This window comes from Sapajus apella, unplaced genomic scaffold, assembly GCF_009761245.1.
Source record: "Sapajus apella isolate SASKATOON/1434 unplaced genomic scaffold, GSC_monkey_1.0 scaffold130, whole genome shotgun sequence".
Classification (NCBI taxonomy): domain Eukaryota; kingdom Metazoa; phylum Chordata; class Mammalia; order Primates; family Cebidae; genus Sapajus; species Sapajus apella.
The window spans coordinates 2,965,480-2,990,749 of NW_022437070.1; the positions used below are offsets into that span (position 1 = coordinate 2,965,480).

The 25,270-nt window shown below is 52.7% G+C and overlaps 1 protein-coding gene across 2 annotated transcripts in view; it reads right to left on the bottom strand.

Moving 5' to 3' along the window:
• NECTIN2 (nectin cell adhesion molecule 2) overlaps positions 1-24,648 on the bottom strand; it is a 41,524-nt gene extending 16,876 nt beyond the window's left edge. For both annotated transcript variants that reach the window (XM_032262699.1, XM_032262700.1), the window contains exons 1-3: positions 24,180-24,648; positions 5,059-5,448; positions 1,417-1,713 (exon numbers count right to left, since the gene is read on the bottom strand). In XM_032262699.1, the coding sequence (XP_032118590.1) occupies positions 1,417-1,713; positions 5,059-5,448; positions 24,180-24,276 (784 nt within the window). In that variant the 5' untranslated portion in view covers positions 24,277-24,648. The remainder of the gene's footprint in view (positions 1-1,416; positions 1,714-5,058; positions 5,449-24,179) is intronic.
• Between the last annotated feature and the right edge of the window lie 622 nt (positions 24,649-25,270).

The window sequence follows — 25,270 nt, forward strand, 5'->3', positions numbered from 1 at the left end:
TTTTTTTGAGACGGAGTTTCGCTCTTGTTACCCAGGCTGGAGTGCAATGGCGCGATCTCGGCTCACCGCAACCTCCGCCTCCTGGGTCCAGGCAATTCTCCTGCCTCAGCTTCCTGAGTAGCTGGGATTACAGGCACGCACCACCATGCCCAGCTAATTTTTTGTAGTTTCAGTAGAGACGGGGTTTCACTATGTTGTTCAGACTGGTCTCGAACTCCTGACCTCGTAATCCGCCTGCCTCGGCCTCCCAAAGTGCTGGGATTACAGGCATGAGCCACTGTGCCCGGCCTGTGTGTTTTTGACATGGATAGAGAATGTCCAAATAGGGTTTGGGCAACCAGTGCAAGTCCTGGGAGGAAACTGGCACAGACGAGGCTCAGGGGAGCTCATGTGGTTGCAAGTGATGCGTGTTGCCTGAGGGAGCTGGTGTAGACTTGGCTTAGGGAATCCATGTGAGCAGAGGCACTGCCTGGGGAGCTAGTGTACGCAACAGTGAGGTGGGTATGTGGTCATTTTGGACAGTGGTGGAAGAGGTGGTTAAGCCGGTATTTGAGGGATTCTGTGTGAAGAGGGCCAGGGTGGCCTCTGTGGGTGATATAATGGGGCATCTGTGTAGGCAGTTTCTGGAAGAGCTAGCAAAAAACCCAGTGGGAGGGGTCAAGATCAACAGGGCCCAGGGAGGCCAGTGTAAATATCAGGGGTCTGTGTAGAGACTCCGAGAAGCTCAGTATAGACAGTGCCCAGGGAAGTCAAGGCAGAATCGTGGGAAGGCCTGGAGACGATGTTAGGTTGGGCAGTGTAGATGTGTAGTTAGGTTGGGCAGTGTAGACGTGCAGTTAGGTTGGGCAGTGTACACGTGTAGTTAGGTTGGGCAGTGTAGACATGTAGTTAGGTTGGGCAGTGTAGATGTGTAGTTAGGTTGGGCAGTGTAGATGTGTAGACCTGGCCCAGCGGGATTGATCTGAACAGGTGAGGGGCAGCGTCAGCCAGGGTCCATGGGAACCAGAAAAGACACTGTCAGGGGCAGGTTTTGCTGGTAAATCGACTTTCTGGGGAACCAAAGAAGCCCCCATTTCTAGGGTTTCCCAATTTCTTTGGTGTAAATATCCCCAAGGCTGATTTCAAGCTACTGAGAAGAGTTTGCTGGAAGTGGAATTGGAAAGAAATGAATCCAACTGACTCTGGCAAACCCATCCCAGCTTACCACGGACCGCAAGTGGCAATGGCAGGAACCCAGTAAAGCCCGTGTAGACAATGAAGGGGAAGTATATAGATCTGCCCATGGGAGCCAGTGTAGTACAGAATTTGGCTTCAGAGAATGCACGAAGACAACATTAAGAGACAATGTAGACACTGCTCTAGAGAAGCCAGTGTAGACAGTATTGATGAGGGAGGGGTCACCCCCGATCCACTCACAGCGTACAGAGAGGGTCACAGGTATCAGGGCTGGCTCCTCCAAGCTCTCATGCTCCACTTTGCAGGTGACAGTGACGCCATCTGCTCGGCCCAAGGGCACCAAGATGAAGCGGCTGGTGACGGTGACAGTGCCAGCCAGGGTCCCTGGCACCTCGGTCTCTTTGGCTTCCCCATCCAGGGAGGAGAGCCAGGAGATCCGGGCAGGTGGGCGGCCCTCTTTGGAGATGCAGCGGGCCACTGGTGCAGGATCCGGGCTCAGTGTGACCTCCTGGGCTTCAGCGTGGTTCTGGGGTGTGGCTGGGAAGAGGAAAAGAGGGGTGCGTCACTCCTTGCCTGAGGTCATTCAACAAACACCTCAGCAGAGGAGCAGAGCAGTTAGGCCCGGACCTCTGGGATTCCAATCCCAGCTCTGCTGCTCATCAGCGCCTGGCTTGGGGAAAGTGATTTTGCAACTCTGTAGCAGCTTCTTATTTTGTAAAATAGTGATAATAAAAGTACCCACCCTTAAGGTTGCTGTGTGACTTAAATACATTGATATGTAAATGTTAGGGTAGTGTGCGGCCTGCAGTACCCTATCCAAGTGTTGCCAATTTTATTTATTTTTTGGAGACAAGGACCCACTCAGTCACCTGATCTCCAGTGCGGTGTTGTGATCCTAGCTTGCTACAGCCTCCACCTCTTAGGCTCAAGTGATCCTCCTGCCTTGGCCTTCGTCTCCAGAGTAGCTAGGACCACAGGCATGTACCAAGACACCCGGCTTTTTTTTTTTTTTTTAAGGTGGAGTCTCGCTCTGTCCACAGGCTGGAGTGCAGCAGTGGCGCAATCTTGGCTCACTGCAACCTCTGCCTCCTGGGTTCTCCTGCGTCAGCCTCCCACACCCAGCTAATTTTTAAAATTTTTTGTAGAGATGATTTCTTGCTATGTTGCCCAGGCTGATCTCAAACTCCTGAGCACAAGCCATCTTCCCACCTCAGCCTCTCAAACCTCTGAGGTTACAGGTACCTGGTCTGGCCATTGTGGTATACTGTCTCTTTGCCCTGCCAGAGATGCAGAGACACGGTCCAAAAGCCTGGAGGAGGCTGAGATTTAAACCAAAAAAGCCAGTCTGGCACAGTGGCTCACACCTGCAATCCCAGCACTTTAGGAGGCCAAGGCAGGTGGATCACTTGAGGCCAGGAGTTTGAGACCAGCCTGGCCAACATGGTGAAAACTCATCTCTACTAAAAATATAAAAATTAGCCAGGTGTGGTGGTGTGCACCTGTAATCCCATGTACTCCAGAGGTTGAAGGAGGAGAATTGTTTGAACCCAGGAGGCAGAGGTTGCAGTGAGCCGAGATCGGATCACTGCACTCCGGCCTGAGCGACAGAGCCAAACTCTGTCTTAAAAAAAAAAAAAAAAAAGCCAAGGCCGAATAATATGGTTCAAAGGTCCAGCTGAAAGGCCCCCTGTTCCTTTTCCTGTAATCATCATTAGATGATTGTATGACCGGAAGAGTGATAAAGGCAGAAGATTCTCAAAGCCGGTCTTTTTTTTTTTTTTTTTGCCCTTTCCACCTCATCCTCCTGAAAAACATGGAAAAAAAAAATCACAAAAACAAACCTCCAGGAAGAATAGCAGCTCACGCTCACTGACGTGTACCACCCCACCAGACCCATATCTTTTGATGCTTTCTGGACCTGGGTTTCTGCCTCTGAACTTTTCAACCGGTCTGACTCTCCTTTTCTTCCCAGCTCTCCCTTCCCACCGCCTTCTCCCCAGACCACCGACCACTATGGAGCACCCAACAAGCCTCCGAGGTCCTCCTGGCTGCCCTCCAAGCTGTTGGAATAGTGATCCAGAGCCCAAGCCCCCACTTCCCCATGGGCACCTCCCCTGGCTGCTCCAGGTGCTCCCCCCCCATGCCCTCCGAAGTCTCTGCTCCCACCCACTTTGGGGCGTTGGTTGGTGATCTTGTGCCTGGACTGCGCTGGCCCCCTCCTCCAGACCCCACTCCAAGCCCCACTTCCTCAAGGGCACTTCCCTGACTGCCAACTCTGGCCAGCCTTCCTTCAGTGGCTCAGGCATCATGATGACAGTGGCTGTTTTGTTCCTTGCTTCCACCCCAGTGCCTATATAGTAGCTCTTGAAGTTTTCTCTTTTTTTAAATTTGAGATGCAGTCTTGCTGCGTCACCCCGGCTGGAGTGCACTGGTGCCATCTCAGCTCACTGCAACCTCCCCCTCCTGCTTTCAGCAATTCACCCACCTTCACCTCCCAAGTAGCTGGGATTACAGGTGTGCACCGCCATTCCCGGCTTTTTTTTTTTTTTTTTCAGAAAGAGTCTTGATCTGTCACTCAGGCTGAAGTGCAGCGGTGTGATCTCAGCTCACTGCAACCTCCACCTCCCTGGTTCAAGTGATTTCCTGCCTCAGCCTCCCGAGTAGCTGGGATTACAGCTATGTACCACCACGCTGGTTTTTGTATTTTTTGTAGGGATGGGGCCTCTCCATGTTGCCCCAACTGGTCTCAAACTCCAGACTTCAAAGCGATCTGCCCACCTCGGCCTCCCAAAGTGCTGGGATTACAGGTGTGAGCCACTGCGCCGGGCCTGGGACTCCTCTCTGATCCTGCTTCCCCTTCAATCCATGGGCAAGCCCAGCACCTGCTATCTCCTAAAAACTCCTCTATATGCCGCGCACTTCCGTCTACCCACACTGCCTCATCTGTATTCCCAGCAATGCCTCCTCTCGCCTGGAATCCCAGCTCCCTTCTACCTCCGTCCCCTCCTCCAATGGCTTCTCACACAGCTGCCAGTCATTTGTTGTAACCTCAAACATCTGACCAGGTCTCTCCTGTGGCTTCACACCTCCCATGGCTCTCAATGGTATGGAGGATGAAGTCCAGCCGCCACCCCTCTGCCTGCGAAGCCCACGTAATCTGGCCCCACTGAGGGCCGTTCAAGCCCCTACCTATCCTCACCAGCCCCCTTTCCATTCCTGGAATGTGCCCAGCTCGTGTTCACCTCCCAGCTTCTTGTGGCGGTGCCCCTCTGCTATGACTGTGGGTGGCTCCTTTTCAGACTCCAGGACTTGACTAAGACACCCTCCCTGCACATCCTATCTCAACGAGGCCACTGTGTTCCCTTCTTCCTTTTTTTGTTTTCCATGATGGAGTCTTGCTCTGTCACCCAGGCTGGAGTGCAGTGCCACAATCTCGGCTCATCGCAACCTCCGCCTCCCAGTTCAAGCGAATCTCCTGCTTCAGTCTCCCATGTAGCTGGGATTATAGGCACGTGCCACCACATCTGGCTAATTTTTGTATTTCTAGTAGAGATGGGGTTTCACCATGTTGACCAGGCTGGTCTCGAACTCCTGACCTCAGGTGATCTGCCTGCCTCGGCCACCCAAAGTGCTAGGATTACAGGGACAAGCCACCACGTCTAGCCAACCCTTAGTTTTTTTTCACAAATACCTGGTTGCCTGATGAATCCTTAGCACACAGAAAAGCGTCTGGCACACGGTAGGTGCCTAATGAACATTTGCTGATCGATGGGAACCCACATGAGAAGGTGAACCTCACAGCTGAACCCGAGAGAGAAACAAGGGGACGCTCTAACACCGCGGCCCTCCCACCTCCCTGCCTCCCACCCTTACCCTGCTCACCTATGACTCTGAGTGAAGTCAAGCCCCGGACGGGGCCCTTGGGGAAGGTGGCAAACTCGCAAGTGTAGTTGCCCTCGTCCTCCACCGTGAGCCCTTGGAGGGCCAGCGTGGCGTCCTGGAGCTCCGCCTCTGTGTCTTGCCCAGTGCTCTGCTTGGCAGAGACAAAGGACAGCCGCTCGCTGCCGGGCTCCGGGCTGGGGAAGCTGGCACCCAACTTAGGGTGGAAGGCGGCCACATTCTGTTGTTTCACAGGTACGTCTGAGCGCTCCCAGGTCACCAGGGAGACGAACAGTCCAGGAAGAGGGGAGAGCAGGTGGCACGGCAGCTCCACGGTGCCCCCAAGCTGGCCACGCACCTCGGGAAGCACTTGAACTCGCACATCCTGGGCTCCTGGGCAGAGAGGACAGACAGTGAAGTAGTCAGGTCGGGGAGGGACCCAGAAACCTCCAGGCAGGGCCATCACGTACGGGGACCCACAAGAAATGCAGGCTCCAAATGCAATATAGGCACCTTCACAGCTAAATAAGCTACCTGGAAAAGACATTTTAGGGAAGACTAAAATGACTATTCTATTATATTACTATAACATGTACTATGAGTCCATATTACATATGATTTGGGAATTGCTGTTAATATTCCTAGGTGTGATAATTAAATTGATGTCAGGAGTTTGAGACCAGCCTGACCAACATGGAGAAACCCCATCTCTACTAAAAATACACAATTAGCTGGGGATGATGGCACATGCCTGTAATCTAAGGTACTTGGGAGGCTGAGGCAGGAGAATTGCTTGAACCTGGGAGGCAGACGCTGCGGTGAGCCGAGATCCTGCCATTGCACTCCAGCCTGGGCAACAAGAGCGAAACTCCATCTCAAAAAAAAAAAAAAGTTGACATGATGGCCAGGGTCGTGGCTCAAGCCTGTAACCTCAGCACTTTGGGAGGCCAAGGTGGGAGAATTGCTTGAGCCCAGGAGTTCAAGACCAGCCTGGGCAACAGAGTGAAACCCTGCCTTTAAAATTAAAAACCAAAATAAATAAAATAAAAGTTTTCTTTTCTTTAAGTTAAACTACATTTTCCCCCGACAGGGCCTCACTTCCACCCAAGCTAGAGTGCAGTGGGGCGACACAGCTCACTGGAGCCTCGACCTCTCAGGTCTAAGCAACCTCTCACCTCAGCCTCCCAAGTAGCTGGGACTACAGGTGTGCACGACCACACCTGGCTAGTTTGTAATTTTTAAAATATTTTTTGTAGAGAGGATGTCTCACCATGGTGCCCAGGCTGGTCTTGAGCTCCTGGACTCAAACGATCCTCCCACCTCGGCCTCCCATAGTGCTGAGCTTATAGGTGTGAGCCACCACACCCCACCCACCTCAAAATTTTCATAAGATGTTTCCTGGCGGGGCGGGGGGGAATTCTCTGAAAATAAATCCATAAAACTATATATAAATCTCTTATAAAATACATTCTGAAACATTTAAAGGCTGAGGATAGTCTTCATTCCCCTTATTAATATACTTTCTCTCACCGTCCTATGAAACCTATAGCTCCCTCCCTACATAGTATTTTTTCCCAAGTTTATTTGTTTTTTTTTTTGAGACTTGAGTCTCACTCTGTTGCCCAGGATGCCAGGATGGAGTGCAGTGGCACAATCTTGGCTCACTGAAACCTCTACCTCCCAGTTCAAGTGATTCCTGTGCCTCAGCCTCCTGAGTAGCTGGGATTACAGGCGGGCGCCACTATGCTTGGCAAAATTTTGTATTTTTAGTAGAGACGGGGTTTCACCATGTTGGCCAGGCTGGTCTCGAACTCCTGACCTCAGGTGATCTGCCCCCTCCTTGCCCTCCCAAAGTGCTGGGGTTACAGGCGTGAGCCACCTCGCCCAGCACCTATCCTTTTTTATGGCTGTGTAGTATTCCATGGTAGACATATACCACATTTTCTTTCTTTTGTTTTTTACTGTAAGTTCCAGGTTACATGTGCAGGATGTATAGGTTTGTTACATAAGTAAACATGTGTCATGGTGGTTTGCTGCACCTATCAACCCATCACCTAGGTAGTAAGCAGAGCACACATTCGCTATTTTTCCTAATGGTCTCCCTTTCCCCACACCATCCACCAATAGGCCCAGTGTCTGTTGTTCGCCGCCCTGTGTCCATGTGTTCTCATTGAGTAGCTCCTACTTGTAAGTGAGAACATACAGTGTTTGGTTTTCTGTTCCTGTCTTAGTTTGCTGAGGATAATGGCTTCCAGTGCCATCCATGTTCCTGTAAAGGACATAGTCTTGTTCCTTTTAAAAGCTGCATTGTATTCCATGGCATATATGTACCACATTTTCTTTATCCAGTCTATCCATGATGGGCATTTGGGTTGAGTCCATGTCTTTGCAATTGTGAACAGTCCTGCAATGAACATTCACATGCATGTATCTTTGTAATACAATGATTTACATCCCTTTATATACCCAGTAATGTGATTGCTGGGTCAAATGGTATTTCTGGTTCTAAATCTTTGAGGATCTAGAACCGTCTTCACAATGGTTCAACTTATTTACATTCCCACTAATATTGTAAAAGCATTTCTATTTCTCCACAACTGTGCCTGCATCTGTTGTTTCTTGACTTTTTTTTTTTATTTTAAAGATGGGTTTCACCATGATGGCCAGGCTGGTCTTGAACTCCTGACCTCAGGGGATCCACCCACCTTGGCCTCCCAAAGTGCTAGGATTACAGGCATTAGCTACCACGCCCGCCCTTGTTTCTTGACTTTCTAAAGATGGCCATTCTGCCTGGCGTGAAATGACATCTTGTTGTGGTTTTGATTTGCATTTCTCTAATGATCAGCGATGTTGAGCTTTTTTTTTTCATGTTTGTTGGCCGCATGTATGTTTTTTGTTTTGTTTTGTTTTGAGAAGCAGTTTCACTCTTGTTGTCCAGGCTAGAGTGCAATGGTGCAATCTCGGCTCACCACAGCCTCCACCCCCTGTGTTCAAGCGAGTCCCGTGCCTCAGCCTCCTGAGTAGGAGGCGGTTACAGGCATGCACCACCACGCCTGGCTATTTTTGTATTTTTAGTAGAGATGGGGTTTCTTCATGTTGGTCAGGCTTGTCTCGAACTCCCGACCTCAGGTGATCCGCCCATCTCAGACTTCCAAAGTGCTGGGATTACAGGTGTGAGCCACTGCGCACAGCCATGCATGTCTTCTTTTGAGAAGTGTTTGTTCGTGTCCTTTGCCCACTTTTTAAGGGGGTTGTTTTTTTTCTTGTAAATTTGTTTAAGTTCCTTGTAGGTTCTGGATGTTAGACCTTTGTCAGATGGATAGATTGCAAAAATTTTCTCTCACTCTGTAGGTTGTCTGTTGGCTCTGATGATAGTTCCTGTTGCTGTGCAGAAGCTCTTTAATTAGATCCCATTTGTCAATGTTTGCATTTGCAGCAATTGCTTTTGGCAATTTTTTCATGAAATCTTTTCCCGGTAGATATAGACCACATTTTCCTTATTCAATCCTCCATTCATTGATGGATACTTAGGTGGATTCCGTATCTTTGCTATTGTGAATAGTGTCACAATAAACATAAAAGCACAGGTGTCTTCTTTTTGATATAATAATTTCTTTTCCTTTGGGAGGACACTCGGTAGTGGAATCCTGGACCGAATGGTAGTTCTACTTTTAGTTTTTTGAGAAATCTCTGCTGTTTTCCATAGGAGGCTGTACTAATTTACATTCCCATCAACAGTGCAGAAGGGGATCCTCGCCAGCATCTGTTGTGTTTAGACTTTTTAGTAACATTCTGACTGGGGAGAGATGGTACCTCGCTGTGGTTTACATTTGAATTTCTCTGATCATTAGTGATGTTGAACATTTTTTCAGATGTTTGTTGGCTGCTTGTATATCTTCTTTAGAAAAATGTCTCTTTGGGCTCATTGTTCATTTTTTACGTAGGATTTTTTTTTAACAGCTTTCTTGAGTTATAAATTCTTATACTACACAATTCACCCATTTAAGGTATATAATTGGGGGTGGGTGCAGTGGCTCACACCTGTAACCCCAGCACTTTGGGAGATCAAGGCAGGTGGGCCACTCGAGGTCAGGAGTTCAAGACCAGCCTGGACAACATAATGAAACCCCGTCTCTACTAAAAATACAAAAATTAGTCAGACGTGTTCACTTGAACCCAGGAGGCAAAGATGGCAGTGAGCCGAGACCATGCCACTGCACTCCAGCTTGGGTGACAAAGTGAGACTCTGTCTCAAAGAAAAAAAAAAAATATATGTATGTATATATATATATATATATATATATACACACACACATATATATATATATACACACACATAGCTTTTTTTGTAACATATATTTTTCTATAAAAAAGAAAAGTAAAATAAAAATTCAGTGGCTTTCAGTATATTTGGTGTTTTACATCTGTTGCTATAATCAATTTTAGGGCTTTTATTTATTTATTTTTTGAGCGGGAATTTGACTCTGTCACCCAGGCTGTAGTGCAGTGGTGCAATCTTGGCTCACTGCAACCCCCGCTTCCCAGGTTGAAGCAATTCTTCTGCCTCAGCCTCCGTGTGTGACACCATGCCTGGCTAATTTATTTTTATTTTTATTTTTAGTAGAGACAGAGTTTTCCCATATTGGACAGGCTGGTCTTGAACTCCTGACCTTGTGATACACCTGACTCAGCCTCCCAAAGTGCTAGGATTACAGGTGTGAGCCATGCTGCTCGGCTTAGGGCATTTTTTTTTTTTTTTTTTTGACAGGGTCTCATTCTGTCCATGCTGGAGTACAAGGGCGCAGTTTCTGCTCACTGCAACCCCTGCCTCTGGGGCTGAAGTGATCCTCCCACCTCAGCTCCCCAAGTAGCTGAGACTACAGGTGCGAGCCATGAAGGCCGGCTAAATTTTGTATTTTTTGTAGAGATGGGGATTCAGCATGTTGCCTTGGCTGGTCTTGAACTCCTGAGCTCAAGTGATCCACCTGCCTTGGCCTCCCAATGTGTTAGGATGACGATCGTGAGCCACTGTGCCCAGCCTGGGCATTTTTACAATAACCATAAGTAACCTCCTTACCCATTAAGCAGTCACTTCCCATTCCCCCAGCCACGAATAGACTTTGTGTCTGCAGATGTGCCTGTCCTGGACATTTCATGTCATAGATCACGCAGCCTTTGTGTCTGGCTTCTTTCACTTCCTGCTTTCCAGGTTCACCCATTTGTAGCACGTGTCAGCGCTTCAGACTCCTCTTTAAGGCTCAATAATATTCCACTGCCCGATGGACCACATTTTGTTCATGCATTCAGCCACTGATGGGCATCTGTGTTGTTTCAACTTTTTGGCTCTGATGAATAAAGCTGCTGGGAACACATGAGTTCAGGTTTTTATGTGGACGAATGTTTGCAATTCTCACCCCGTCTTCATTTCTCAGCCAGCCTGTGTTTTCTCACCTTATTTATTTATTTTTTGAGACGAGTCTCGCTCTGTCGCCCAAGCTGGAATGCAGCGGTACGATCTTGTGCACCTCACTTAACCACTCTGTGCCTTCCACCGGGGACCCCTCATTAGGGTCACTGCAACCTCTGCCTCCCAGGTTCAAGAGATTCTCCTGCTTCAGCCTCCCGAGTAGCTGGGATTATAGGTACCCGCCACCACACCTGGCTAATTTTTGTATTTTTAGTAGAGATGGGGTTTCACCATGTTGGTGGGGCTGGTCTAGAACTGCTGACCTCGTGATCCACCTGCCTCGGCCTCCCAAAGTGCTGGGATTACAGGCGTGAACCACTGTGCTCAGACTTTTATTTTTTTTGAGTTGGGGTTTTTTTTGCTCTTGTTGCTCAGGCTGGAGTGCAATGGCATGATATCAGATCACTGCAACCTCTGCCTCCCTGGTTCAATCAATTCTTCTGCCTCAACCTCCCGAGTAGCTGGGATAACAGGAGCCCGCTACCACGCCCAGCTAGTTTTTTTTTTTTTTTTTTTTTTTTTTTTTGAGACAGAGTCTTGTTCTGTCACCAGGCACCAGGCTGGAGTGCAGTGGCGTGATCTTGGCTAGCTGCAACCTCCGCCTCCTGGGTTCAAGCAATTCTCCTGCCTCAGCCTCCCAAGTAGCTGGGACTACAGGCGAGTGCCACCACACCCAGCTAATTTTTGTATTTTTTAGTAGAGACGGGGTTTCACCATGTCAGTCAGGCTGGTCTGGAGCTCCTGACCTCAGGTGATCCACCTGCCTCGGCCTCTCAAAGTGCTGGAATTACAGGCGCGAGCCACCTCGTCCTGCCCACGTTTTCTCACTTTTAATATAAACAAGAGCAAGAACAGCTGCATGGCGGTACAGCATGGTGACAGAGTGGCCCAGACTTCATGGGTTTGAATCCTGGTTCTGCAACCTTGTGCACGTCACTAAACCTCTGTTTCTCAGTTTCCCCAGCTGTAAAATGAGGTTAATAACAGTGCCTACGTCCCAAGGGCTGTTATAAGGATTAAAGAATATCTGTGGAACATGCAGCATAGGGCCTCAGGAAATGAGAGGTCAGTGCTTGCTAAGTAAACAGGGAGCTCAGTATAATTACAGGTGGCCTTGGCACTCAGCCTCCAGGCCAGGAAAGGCCCAGGGCGCAGGCCTCCTCTCGAGGGCCTATGCCACTGCCCAGCTCTGTCTGATGGCGATGGGCCATGGAGGCGGTGCACCCCTGGCGTCACACACATGGAAACCCAGGGAATACCACCCTAATCAGTAACCCTAATGAGGGGTCCCCGGCAGAAGGCAGTTGCCTTGGGTGGGGACAGGCCCAGGATTTTTGGGTAAGAAGTCATCAGTGGATTATAGTAACACAAGAATAGAAATTAAAAATAAAATAAGGCCAGATGCTGTGGCTCACATCTGTAATCCCAGCACTTTGGGATCCAAGGCGGGAGGCTCACTTGAGGCCAGGGGTTTGAGACCAGCCTGGCCAGCATGGCGAAACCCCATCTTTATTAAAAATACAAAAATTAGCTGGGCATGGTGGCAGGTGCCTATAATCCCAGCTACCTGGGAGGCTAAGGTGGGAGAATCACTTGCACCGTGGAGATGGAGGCTGCAGTGAGCTGAGATGATGCCACTGCACTCCAGCCTGGGTGACAGAACGAGACTCTGTCTCAAAAAAAAAAGGCTGGGTGAATAGCTCAGGCCTATTATCCCAGCACTTTGAGAGGCTGAGGCGGGTGGATTACTTGAGGTCAGGAGTTTGAGACCAGCCTGGCCAACATGGTGAAACCCCATCTCTACTAAAAATACAAAAATTACTGGGCGTGGTGCTAAGACCCTGTAATCTAAGCTACTCGGGAGGCTGCGGCAAGGGAATCGCTTGAACCCAGAGACCTTGTCACTGCACTCTAGCCTCGGCGAGAATGAGAACCTGCCTATCTTAAAAAAAAAAGTGTGACATAAATACATCATCTCCACACAAGTCCCACAACCCAAACTCAGGTGTGTCACTTGGGGGACAAATGAGGCTTTTTCTGTCCAGAGGAGCCACTCTCAGCCCCCTTGAGAAAAGAAAATTAGCTCAGATCAGTCTGAGCTATGGAAATGTATCAGGCCCAGAGAGACTTCGGTCACACGCCTCCTCCACCCATGCCCGGGGCAGTGGTTCCTGCCCAGCTGCCCTTCCCATTATCTTCTTGTTCCTGGAATCTGTGATACAATAAACAGCGCATAGCCAGTAGATGCCTTTCGTTATTATTATTATTATTATTATTTTCAGATCCAGACCTTGCTATTTTAATGTAAATTCTTGGTAACAATTTAGGAACTGTCTCTTCTTTGTTCCTTGAAAATCCACTTGTAGGCTGGGCGTGGTGGCTCACGCCTGTAATCCAAGCATTTTGCAGGCCAAGGCTGGGCGGATCACCTGAGGTCGGATCACCTGAGGTCGGGGGTTCAAGACCAGCCTGACCAACATGGTGAAACCCTGTCTTAAAAAAAAAAAAAAAAAAAAGCCAGGCGCGGTGGCTCAAGCCTGTAATCCCAGCACTTTGGGAGGCCGAGGCGGGTGGATCACAAGGTCAAGAGATCGAGACCATCCTGGACAACATGGGGAAACCCCGTCTCTACTAAAAATACAGAACATTAGCTGGGCATGGTGGCACGTGCCTGTAATCCCAGCTACTCAGGAGGTTGAGGCAGGAGAATTGCCTGAACCCAGGAGGTGGAGGTTGCGGTGAGCCGAGATCGCGCCATTGCACTCCAGCCTGGGTAACAAGAGTGAAACTCCGTCTCAAAAAAAAAAAAAACCACTTGTAGGCTGGGTGTGGTAATCCCAGCACTTTAGGAGGCCGAGGTGGGCAGAGAATCACTTGAGACCAGGAGTGTGAGACCAGCCTGGGCAAGAGTGAGACCTCATCTTTTTTCTTTTTTGAGCTGGAGTTTCGCTCTTGTTGCCCAGGCTGGAGTGCAATGGCAGTGATCTCGGCTCACCACAACCTCCGCCTCCAGGTTTCAAGTGATTCTCCTGCCTCAGCCTCCCGAGTAGCTGGGATTACAGGCATGTGCCCCCACATCCAGCTAAGTTTGTAGTAGAGACGGGGTTTCTCCACGTTGGTCAGGTTGGTCTGGAACTCCTAACCTCAGGTGATCCACTCGCCTCGGCCTCCCAAAGTGCTGGGATTACAGGCGTGAACCACCACGCCCCGCCTTTTTGGGTTTTTTTTTGAGATGAGGTCTTGCCCAGGTGTGTTGTGTGATCATGAGTGACAGAATGAGACCCTGTCTCAAAAAAAAAAAAAAAAAAGTCCACTTGTAATCACAGCTACTCAAAGGGTTTATTCGAGGCAAATTGAATCCACACTCCCGGGTGCCTATCCTCAAGCTTTAGGCTTGAATAAATTCTATACATAATCATATTTTCTGAATCTCGTTACTCAAGGCCAACACCCTTTCCAGCTGGTGACCTTGTTTCCAAGCCCAGCTTCCTCCATCTGTAAAATGGGGATGTTTCAGCCGCCTTGCAGGGTCCCTCCTTGTGACAGTTCCCCTGAAGGACTTGCTCATGGCGATCTTCCTGGGGCGTGGCCCGGGTGAGTAGAGGAGCAGGGGTCAGCGTGGGCTGCAGGCCAGATCTGGCTGTGGTGCGTGTTTGCCTTGGCCCCTGGAGTGTTACTTCAAATGGAAAGTAGCAGCCCACACAGAAGGGCTGGGGACTGCAGTCTAAAGCTCCAGACAGAAGTCCGGATATATGGCTCCTGGGGACAACGGCTGGGAGGGGCTGAGGAAGGATACCCCCCTCAGGTCAGCAGGGCACTCCCTGCTGGCTCCTACAGATCCCCCCGGGTGCTGGCACTTACCACCCGCCTGGCCCCCAAAGGCACTGAGGTGGGGATAAGGGTGGTCAAGGGCTCTGGCCCCTTCCTAGCTGGACAACTCAGTGAGGCCCCTCAGTGAGGGTCAAGGAAGGCCATTCAGGCCTCTGTGAACTGCAGGGAGAGCGAAGTAGGCTGGGGCTAAGGAAGTTAAGTTTCCTTTTTGCGGCCGGGTGTGGCGTGGTGGCTCACGCCTGTAATCCAAGCACTTTGGAGGCCCAGGCGGGTGGATCACCTGAGGTCGGGAGTTCAAGATCAGCCTGACCAACATGGTGAAACCCTGTCTTTATTTAAAAAAAAAAGGGGGGGGGGAGTTTCCTTTTTGTGGCAAGTGGGAACCATTGAGGGTTCTTCAATTGGAGAATGACTTAACTTCACCCAACGAGGCCTGAGGGGAAATGGTGAGCTGGGGTAAACAGATGAGGTCAGACAGCAAAATGACACAAAAAGGTGGCAAAAGAACAAGAGGTTGAGACTGAGACTGAGTGTTGGGAAGGAGGCTAACAGGACGTAGGGTTTTATTTTTCTGAGACAGAGTCTTGCTCTATCACCCAGGCCAGAGTGCAGTGGTGCCATCTTGGCTCAATGCAACCTCTGCCTCCCGGGTTCAAGCAAGCAATTCTCCTGCCTCAACCTCCCAAGTACCTGGGATTACAAGTGTGTGCCACCACACCTGGCTAATTTTTGTATTTTGAGTAGAGATGGAGTTTCACCGTCTTGGCCAGCCTGGCCTCAAACTCCCGACCTCAGGTGATCCACCCACCTCAGCCTCCCAAAGTGTTGGGATTACAGATGTGAGCCTCTGTGCCCTTCGAGGATTACAAATTTTAAAATGGAAGGGATTTAGTAGTAGGGAGAGAGGGAGGGATCAGGAAAAGGCAGAATCTGGAAGAATCTTTCATTTCATTCTTTCACATAGTATAGGTCAAATCCAAAAAACAAGTAGTTACTCAACAAACAGGTCCTGGATACTAGTGGGTCCGCCTGCTCCGGCCCCGAGGTTTGTCTGTCTTATTTCCCTACAGTATCCCCAGTACCTCCAACAGGGCCTGGCACATAGTAGGTGCTCAATAAGCACTGCCAAGTGAATGAATGTTGCTGAGTGCGGATGCCCCAGAATCGACAGGACAAATCAGGTGCTTGTCCTCCAGGGTGGACATCCGGATTTCAGGGGGTACAAATATTGCACAAATAATTATCACCAAGAATGCCTGGAAGACGGAGGAGGGGTTGGGGGAGGAACCCGGAGCAGAGGCCTGACCCTTCTGAAGGAGGGAGGGACAACGAACTAAGGGCTTCCTGGAGGAGGAGACCTGAAAAGCCGAGACCCAGGTCCCTGGAGCCCTTCACCCTTCTCCAAGTCTCTGAAACTTAGAATTCTTTTTGTTTCTTTGTTTTTGAGGTGGAGTCTCACTCTGTGGCACGGGCTGGAGCGCAGTGGCACGATCTCGGCTCACTACAACCTCCACCCTCCCAGCTCAAGCGATTCTCCTGTCTCAGCCTCCCAAGTAGCTGGGATTACAGGCATGTGCCACCACATCCAGCTAATTTTTGTATTTTTAGTAGAGATGGAGTTTCGCCATGTCAGCCAGGCTGGTCTCGAACTCCTGACCTCAAGTGATCCACCCACCTTAGCCTTCCAACGTGTTGGAATTATAGGCATGAGCCACTTTGCTTGGCCAGACTCAGTTCTTGACCTAAGGAGCAGTCCTGTGGCTCTGAGGGGCCCAGATCTCCCTTCTAAGGTAGGATCCCCCCAATTCTCCGTTTAGGATGATGGCATCTGACCACTACTGACTTTGGAGGATTAAAAAAACCTGACTTTAGGTGGGAGGCAGTGGCTCACGCCTGTAATCCCAGAAATTTGGGAGGTCAAGGTGGGCAGATCACTTGAGGCCGGGAGTTCGAGACCAGCCTGGCCGACATGGAGAAACCCTGTCTGTAATAAAAATACAAAAATTAGTTGGGAGTGGTGGTGCATGCCTGTAGTCCCAGCTGCTTGGGAGGCTGAGCCAGGAGAATCACTTGAACCCGGGAGACGGAGGTTACAGTGAGCTGAGATTGTGGCACTGCACTCCAGCCTGGGCGACAGAGTGAGACTCCGTCTCAAAAAAAAAAAAAAAATCCTATTGCTGTAAGTTTCCCATTCTGAGTTTCTAATTCCAAATGAATGAACAGGATAGTTCAGCCCCTGTGGGGTTAACAATCCTTTTTTATTTTTGAGATATGATCTCACTCCATTGCCCAGGCTGGGGAGCATTGGTGCGATCCCAGCTCACTGCAGCCTCAACCTCCTGGACTCAAGCGATCCTCCCACCTCACCCTTCTGAGTAGCTGGGTCTACAGGCGAGCGTCACCATACTTGACTAATTAAAACAATTTTTGTTTTTGGTAGAGAGGGGGCCTCGCTGCTTGTTGCCCAGGCTGTTCTCAAACTCCTGGGCTCAAGTGATCCTCTTGCCTCGGCCTCCCAAAGTGCTGGGATTATGGGCGTGAGCCACCGAGCCCAGCCTACAGTCCACTTTTAAGGCATTTTCACCTCTTTCTCTCACCCCACAGGCAACCCCGTCACCTCCTTTGAAATGTATCTAGTTAGAACACATCTGACTCCTCCCTGGTCTAAGCCACCGCCACTTCCTGCCTGGAGGACTGCAGTTGGCCTTGTGGTCTGTTCCCACGCACGGTCAGAGGGATCCCACTAGAAACTGCAGCGGAACACACCCTCCTCTGCACAGAGCCCTCAGGAAACAAGCTCAAGGCTTTTCTGGTTTTTTTTTTTAATCAGAGTCTCGCTCTGCCGCCTGGACTCCCACCTCAGCCTCCTGAGTAGCTGGGATTACAGGTGAGGGTCACCACATCTGGCTAATTTTTTTTTTTTTTTTTGAGACAGAGTTTTGCTCTTGTTGCCCAGGCTGAAGCGCAACGGTGAAATCTTGGCTCACTGCAACCTCCACCTCCCGGGTTCAAGTGATTCTCCTGCCTCAGCCTCCCGAGAAACTGGGATTACAGGCTTGTGCCACCACACCTGGCTAATTTTTGTTTTGTATCTTTAGTAGACATGGGGTTTCACCATGTTGGTCAGGCAGGTCTCGAACTCCTGACCTCATGATCCACTTGCCTCGGCCTCCTAAAGTGCTGGGATTACAGGCATGAGCCACCACACCTAGCCCCATTTTTTTTTTTTTTTTTTTTTTTTTTTTTAGTAGAGATGGGGTTTCACCATGCTGGCCAGGCTGGTCTGGAACTCCTGACCTCAAGGGATCCTTCCGTCTCAGCCTCCCAAGGTGCTGGGATTACAGGCGATTACAGCCTGGCTGGGATTACAGCCACCTCGCCCGCCCAGCCATCAAGTCTTCATACTGCCCACAATGCCCTGCCTGTTCCCCATCGGTCCCCTCCCTGACCTCATCTCCCATCAGTTCCCTCGGCTCCCTTTGCTCCAGCCGCACTGGCCTCCCCACTGCTCCTCCAAATGCCACCAAGCATGTCCCGCCGCCGCAAGATCCTTGTGCTCGCTGTTCTCACATCCTGGTCCGCTCTTCCCTGCCACGTCCCCATGGCTCCCTCCCCCGCCTCCCTTAGGTCTTTGTGGAATGGGGCATTCTCTGACCCCCCTTCTGTGGATATTAACAAGGACTCCCTTGACTCCGCTCAGCTTTTCTACATAGCACCTGTCACCACCTGCTGTTCATAACCTCGTCTCCCCAGCTGAACATCCGCCCAGCTCGTTCACGGCTGAGTCACCAGAGCCTAGAACAGGGCCAGGCCCACCAATGTGTTAAATGCGTGTACTAGGTCACACAGGCTGAGGCTGAGTTAGGGACTGGGCTCTTCCCTGCGGGCACTGGGGAGCCATGGAGCGTTATGAGCAGGAGGGAGGAACCCAGTTAGGTGTGTGCTTCAGAGAAAGCCCTCGCAGGCTGGGTGCAGAGGCTCATGCCTGTAATCCCAGCACTTTGGGAGGCTGAGGTGGGTGGATCACTTGAGCTCAGGAGACCAGCCTGGGCAACATGGTGAAAGCCCATCTCTACTGAAAATAGAAAAATTAGCCAGGCATGGTAGTACCCACTTGTAGTCCCAGCTACTTGAGAGGCTGAGGCAGGAGAATCGCTTGAACCTGGGAGGTGGAGGTTATAGTGTGCCAAGATCACAACATGGTACCAGCTTGGCCAACAGAGTGAGACACTGTTGCCAGCTTGGGTGACAGAGTGAGACTCTTGTCTCAAAAAAATAAAACCTCTCAAGATGAAGTGGGGCAGGGGCCTGGGGGAAGAGGCACCAGGATCAGGATAGGTGCTGTGGGATGGAGGAGGGCTGGATTGGAAACACACTCAGAACTTGGAATGGGAGAGCAGGACCAGCGGTGGGGGGTGACGGGGAGAAGGTGGGATGGCTGGGACTCGGAGGCCGACAGCCTGCAGAGGGAAGGGGGATAGAGATGGGGGCTGTTGCCCAGATGCTCTGCATATCAGGTGGAGGCAGGGGAGATACAGCCAGGAGGATGTCCGGCCTGGAGTGGCCCCACCATCCAGCACACTAGCAGGCAAGGGCTGTGCCGTGAACTTGGCCAGGACATGGCCAGCACCACAACCGGGGGACTGTGGCCATGGAAACACCAGCCTCCCTCAGTGTCACTGGGCAAGCCAGACTGGTGACAGCTTCCTGAGGTGTCAGCAGAGTCCCCAGACACACTTCCTCTCCCTGTGGACTGCACCTGCAGGCTTCCTGTGGGGACAGAGTGGAGGCTGCCCAGGGCATCGTGTGAGCCCATAGGAGAAGTACAGGACAGCTGGAGACCTGAGATCCAGGGCTGGGAGGCCAAGGCAGCGAGGAGGGTGCAGAGTGACTTATGGAACCCTGGAGGAGAGGCTGGGAGCTTGGATTCCTGGGTCTGAGGGAGGAGGGTCTGGGGGCTTGAGGGTGGAGGGGCTGGGGGCCTGGACTCCTGGGTCTGAAGGAGGAGGGGCTGAGGCCTGGGCTCCTGGGTCTAAGGGAGGAAGGATGGCAGGCTGGGCTCCTAGGTCTGAGGGAGGAGGGGCTGGGTTCCTGGACTCCCGCCTGGCTGGCTCCCCAGGGCTTGGCTTCCCCCCACCGCCCCACATATCTATAAAACACAGCGACCCACCCTCCCATGATGGTGTGGCGGGACTCAAGCTTGCCCTTGAAGGCCAGAGGCTTTGAGCACTGGCCTCAGCTGCTGCCTGAGCCACCTCGTTAGTTAATTAATTGCATTAATCACAGTGCCCACCCCCACGGTGGAAATCTGGGAGCTGGTTTGGGGGGTGAGCAGGGACAGCAACAGCCAGGATGTAGGGCAGTCTGTCTGTGTCTGGATTTCTGCACCTGCCCCCTGACCTCCTCTAATCCGTGTGTTTTGTTCAGTTTTTAGAGATAGCATCTTGCTTTGTTGCCCAGGCTGGGGAACTGGGGTGCAATCTCAGCTCAATGCAGCCTCAACCTCTCTGGCTCATGCGATCCTCCCACTTCATCCTTCCGAGTAGCTGGGACTATAGGTGCACAGCACCACATTTGGCTAATTTTTAAATTTTTTGCAAAGACAGGGTTACGCCATGTTGCCCAGGCTGGTCTCGAACTCCTGAGCTCAAGTGATCCCCCTGCCTGGGCCTTCCAGAGTGCTGGAATTACAGGCGTGAGCCACTGTGCTCAAACCCCGGAGGCAGAGGTTGCAGTCAGTGAACCAAGGTTGCGCCATTGCACTCCGGCCTGGGCGACAAAAAAAAAGAGGGCCGGGCACGGTGGCTCATGCCTGTAATCTCAGCACTTTGGGAGGGCAAGGCGGGAGGATCACCTGAGGTCAGGAGTTCAAGACCAGCCTGGCCAACATGGTGAAACATCTTCAAAAAAACAAAAAAGAGAGAAGAAAGTCTTTTAATGGTCTTCTGCTGTCTCTTAGTGTCTTATCTCTGTCTTCCAGGATCTCTTCTAACGCTCTCTCTCTGTGTCTAGTTATTAGGGTCCCTGCCCCTCTGTGTCTCCAATTCCCAGGCTCTCTCGGGGTCTCTGTTACTCTTTGCTCTTTTGAGACAGGGTCTCGCTCTGTGGCCCAGGCTGGAATGCAGTAGTGCAATCAGGGCTTACTGCTGCCCTGAACTGGGTTCAAGTGATTCTCCTGTGTCAGCCTCCCAAAGGGCTGGGATTACAGGTATGAATGAGCCACTGTGCCTGGGCTCTGTCATTCTCATCTGTGTCTGCCAGAGTCTCTGGTCTCTGCTCTGTGCCTCTCTTATTCTCTCTCTCTCCATGATGGCTTTGTTGAGACATAATTCCCACACCATATAATCTACCCATTTAAAGTGTACATACACTTCAGTGGCTTTTAGTATATTCACAGAGTTGGCCATCTATCACCCGAGCAATTATAGAACATTTTCATTAGCCCGAGAAAGTACCCTGTCCCCGTTAGTCACTCTCTTCCCTCTGTATGTCTGACATCTCCGGTCCCTCTCTGTCTGGGTCTCCCAATCTCTGGAACCTGGCTTTCTGCCTCGATTCCTGGGGGTCTCATCTCCCAAGCCTCTGGTGTGCGTCTCTAAGGGTGTCTGTTTCTGTCTCTGACCATGAGGTTTCCCTGCCTCCTGGGTCTCCAGTGCCTTGTCTCCCCAGACCTCTGCCACAGCTTCTCATAGCCTGGCCCATCTTGCCGGGTCCCCTCTTCTCCTCCCCCTCCTGCTCCATTTGTCAGCATTGCTGGGACATTAAAAATGTAACAGCATCCCAGGCAGGGGCGGAGGAGCTGGCCCACGTGCTCAGCTCCCTGTCCCTCCTCTGTTCATCACTCCCTGTGGCCCCCGCATGTCGCTGGCCTGGAGGTCCCCTGTACCCTGACCTCCATGGGTCACGGCATCTCCTCTCTCCCATAGCTGGGGTCTTTGGGCCTCCCTGCCTGTCACCAAACCCCTTTCCTTTGGCTGCCCCTGCCTTCATCTGGTATCTATGTCTAGCTCCCTTCCCCCACCCTCCTCTGTCCCATTCCAGTGTCTTTCGACCTCACCCCCGTGCTGGCATTTCACTGCCCCCACACTGTGCTGGCATTTCACTTCCCTCCATCCTCTGGGTCCATGTGTCTCTGACCCCATTCCTAAATCTGTTGCTGACTGATTCCCTCTGTTGGCCTCCGTCCCCATCTTGGTAGCTCCAGCCTCTCTATACCTCCCCCTCCCACTTCTCCTCTGCCCAGTCCCCCTTCTCTAATGAGAGGAGACAGCCAGGCAGCAGTCCCTTTGCTGCCCTCCTCCTCCACTACATGGGGCTGCCTGGCGGACATGGACACATGGACGGGCAGGGAAGAAAGATGGGGAGAAGTGGGGAGGGGAGGTGGCCCAGCTGGGGGCCCAGGTGGTGTGCTGACATTCCCTGAGGAGGCCCAGCTGGGGAGGCAGTGGAGCTAGACAGGTACACAGAGAAGGATGGAGAGGAGGGAGAGAGATGGGGAGAGGGAAAGAGAGAAAGAGCAAGAAGAGAGTTGGAGAGAGAGAGGGCGAGAATGAAGAGAGATAAAGAGGGGGAAAGAAAGTGAGGGAAGGAGGGAAATAGGGATGGAGGAGAGAGAGAGAGAGACACACACACACACACAGAGACATAGAGAGAGGGAGAGAGAGACACAGAGAGGGAGAGAGAGACACAGAAAGAGAGACAGAGAAAGAGATAGAGACACACACAGAGAGAGAGAAAGAGAGAGAGACACACACAGAAAGAGAGAGAGACACACACACACACACAGAGTACAGAGAGAGAGACACGCAGAGAGAGAGAGAGAGAGCACGTGCCAGCCAGCCAGCCCACAGCAGAGGCGAAGGATGGGGGGTTCAGGAAAGGGCCAACAGCTCGTTCCCCAGGTGCTAAGAGCTTTCACAGGGAATCGGGGGCGGGGGGGGGACCTCACAGCCTTCTGGATGGTCTGCAGGGAAAGGATCATTTCAGCTTTTATTAGGAGGGAGGACATGGAAACTCAGAAAGCACTTCCTGGAGCCCACCCAGTGGGGGGCTCTGAAGAGCTGGAGCCTGGCTTTCTGGGGAGCTGCAGTGAGACCTTGAGAACCGAGGCTTTGCCTTTGAGGAGCCTGATTCCTCATCTGCAAGACGGAAACAGAAACAGGACCCGTTTCCCACGGCAAGCTGGAGCCTTCTGAGATCACGCACCAAGCCAACAGTAGGCTCAGGGTCTGGTGGGCTCGGAGAATTCACCCAGAGGTGCCAGTTCTCATCTCATCTCCCTATTTCTGCCCGAAAGGAGAGGCAGGGGATGGAAGGGGAGTCCCCACTCTGGGTCAAAGCTGGAAGGCCACTGAGAGCCATCCTGGGGAAAATGAAGCCAGAGAGGTGACCAGGGTTCCCCCAAGATCCCCCCTGAGCTCTTTTCTGTGCAAACCCTGGGGAAACTCCAGCATTCCAGAGTTTGTCCCTGGGAATCCACCTGCAAGGGGCGGGGCCAGCGCCTCTATCAAGGGTTACCTCCCAGCCCCTCCCTCCCCAAGGGGGCCGCTCTCCTCCCCAAGTGGGGTACGTGGAAGGACGTCAGGGGGTCCAAGGCAGAGCGACGGGAGGGACAGCGGATTAGGGCGGCGGCTCCACCCATCCACCTTCTGCTGCTGCTCTGAGGACAAAGGCGCGACCGGAGGATAGATAAGGTCCCCGAAACCCGGGAGTCCGAAACCCTGAGCCAGGAGCGCCCGCCCCGCCCCTCCCGGGCTCGGGAGAGTGAAACCAGAAAAACTTCCCCGGGGACGTCTCCGCCGCCACCGACCGTTCACAGGGAAAGGGAGGGGGCTCCCAGCCTCTGGACTCGGCCTCCCGTTCTATCCCGGACAGTCTCAAGACAGAGTCTCCCACGCTTGATCATATCTGGAGCCCAAGAGACGGGGCCCCCTGCTCCCACTTTCTATCTGGATCTGAGAAGACATTCCTCTGCCTACAATTAAATCTGAAGCCCACAAGATTGAGCCTCCTGCCCCCCGGTTCTGCCTGGAACCCAGAAGACGGAACCTCCTGCCCACAATTAAATCCAGAACATACAAGTTAGATCCTCTGTCGCCCCCACTTTTACCTAGATCCCAGTTAGACGTAGCGCCTAGCCTCCATCCTACCAGGGACCCAGGAGGCAGAGCCCCCGGCCCCTAATTTTTTTGGAGTCCACAGAGTCGGAGCCCTCAACTTCCTGAGGTTCCGGGTTGGAACTCCGAGCTCAGGCCCTTCTCCCTAAGTCGCCAGAACTCTCATCCTTTGCCCTCCGGGGAACCCGAATCAGGTCCCCTTGTCCTCAGTTCTCTCCGGGCCTCAGACACCCACCCTGAAGAGAAGGAAAAATGGGGGAAGGGGGTGGTCTCGCCTCCTCCTCGCGACCCTACTGCGAGGGGTGGGGGGAACATTCCCCACATTCCTGAGAGGGGTATAGGAGACGGAGACCCAGATCGGGGTGAACTGCTCGGCGCGGGGTGGGGAGGGGGCGCCAGGCCTTCCTAGGATTTAACCCTTTCGGCGCGGGAATCCAAGAAAGGGGTGGGGGACAGAGAAGCCAGCGTGGGATGGGCAGGTGGATTCAGAAGGATGGGCCAGGGTGAGGGGCGGTGAGAGGGATGCAGAGAGGAGGGGTCGGAGTTTCCGCGAGAAAATCGGAGACGGTGGGGCCAGCCAGGAAGCTGGCGCGCGCGAGAGGGGGCTCGGGGAGCAGGGGGTGGGCGGGGAAGGTGCTCGGCTTCCCCAGCTCGGAAGGCAGGGGTGAAGGGGGTCCGCGCTGGGACGGGGGGCCGTCCGCTCCTCTCACCGGTTTCCCGGAGCAGCGGCAGCAGCAGCAGCAGCAGCGGCCACAGCAGCGGCGTCGGCGGCGATCTCGACGGCAGAAGGGCTGCGGCCCGGGCCATGGAGGGCCCGGGAGGGGACTGGGCCCCGCCGGGGGCCCGCGGGCCACTCTGTGCGGGCCGATCGGCCAGGCGGGCGAGCAGGTGCCTGGGGGGCTCCGGCTCCGGCTCCGGGTCGGTTCCCGCCGCGCTTTGGCCTCCCTGTTCTGCTCTCCGGCCCGGCTCTCCCCGCCCGGCTCGCCCGGCTCGGCACCCCGGGCCCCTCGCTCAGCTCGGGCGGTCCGGACTCGCTGACGTCACAGGATCCACCAGCTCCTCCCCCCAGCCGAGCCGACCCTGGCTCCGGCCCCGCCCCCTCCTGGCATTCTGACCCCGCCCCCCGGATTCCACGCGTTTTCCTCCGCGGGATCCCATTTTTCGCTCCTCCCCAGGATTCTGAGGTCGCCACTGCCCCAGAATTCTGTCTCCGTCGGCTCCAGGCGTCAAGTGACGCCCCAGACAGGTTCTAGCCACGCCCCCTCGGGCCCGAGTAGCTCCCGCGCCCCGCCCCCTGTCTACCGGCCGCCTCGCCCAGGTCCTGCCACTCCCCCTTCGACGCTTCCAGCCGACTCCGCCCCCACGAAGCCCCGCCCCTCCGCCCTCGCCGGAGTTCGCCAGGTCTCAGCTCTGCCTTGGCTTCAGTCCCGCCCCCAGTTCGAATCCTCCCCATTCCTGCGAGCCCGGGTCCTCTAGTCACACCTGCCTGAGGCACGCGGGGTCGCACGGTCCTGCCCCCAGCACGTCCCGGTGGTGCGACATCCCCTCTGGTCGCGCCCCTGGTCCTGAGCCCGTCTCTCGTACCCTCGTCCGTTTCTAATCTCTGCCCCGGACTGTAGGTGTCGCTGCACTCGTTTCTTTCTGGATTTCTCGGTCTCTTAGGTGGCTTTGTGTCTCTCTCACCCTCTTTGGGTCTCCCTCGCTGTCCCGATATTTCTGACTCTCTGGGTCTTTTCGGTCCTCATGCTTCGGTATCGCTCTCTTTCTGGTCTCCCTTTGTCTGTCACTGTTCTTTTTTCTT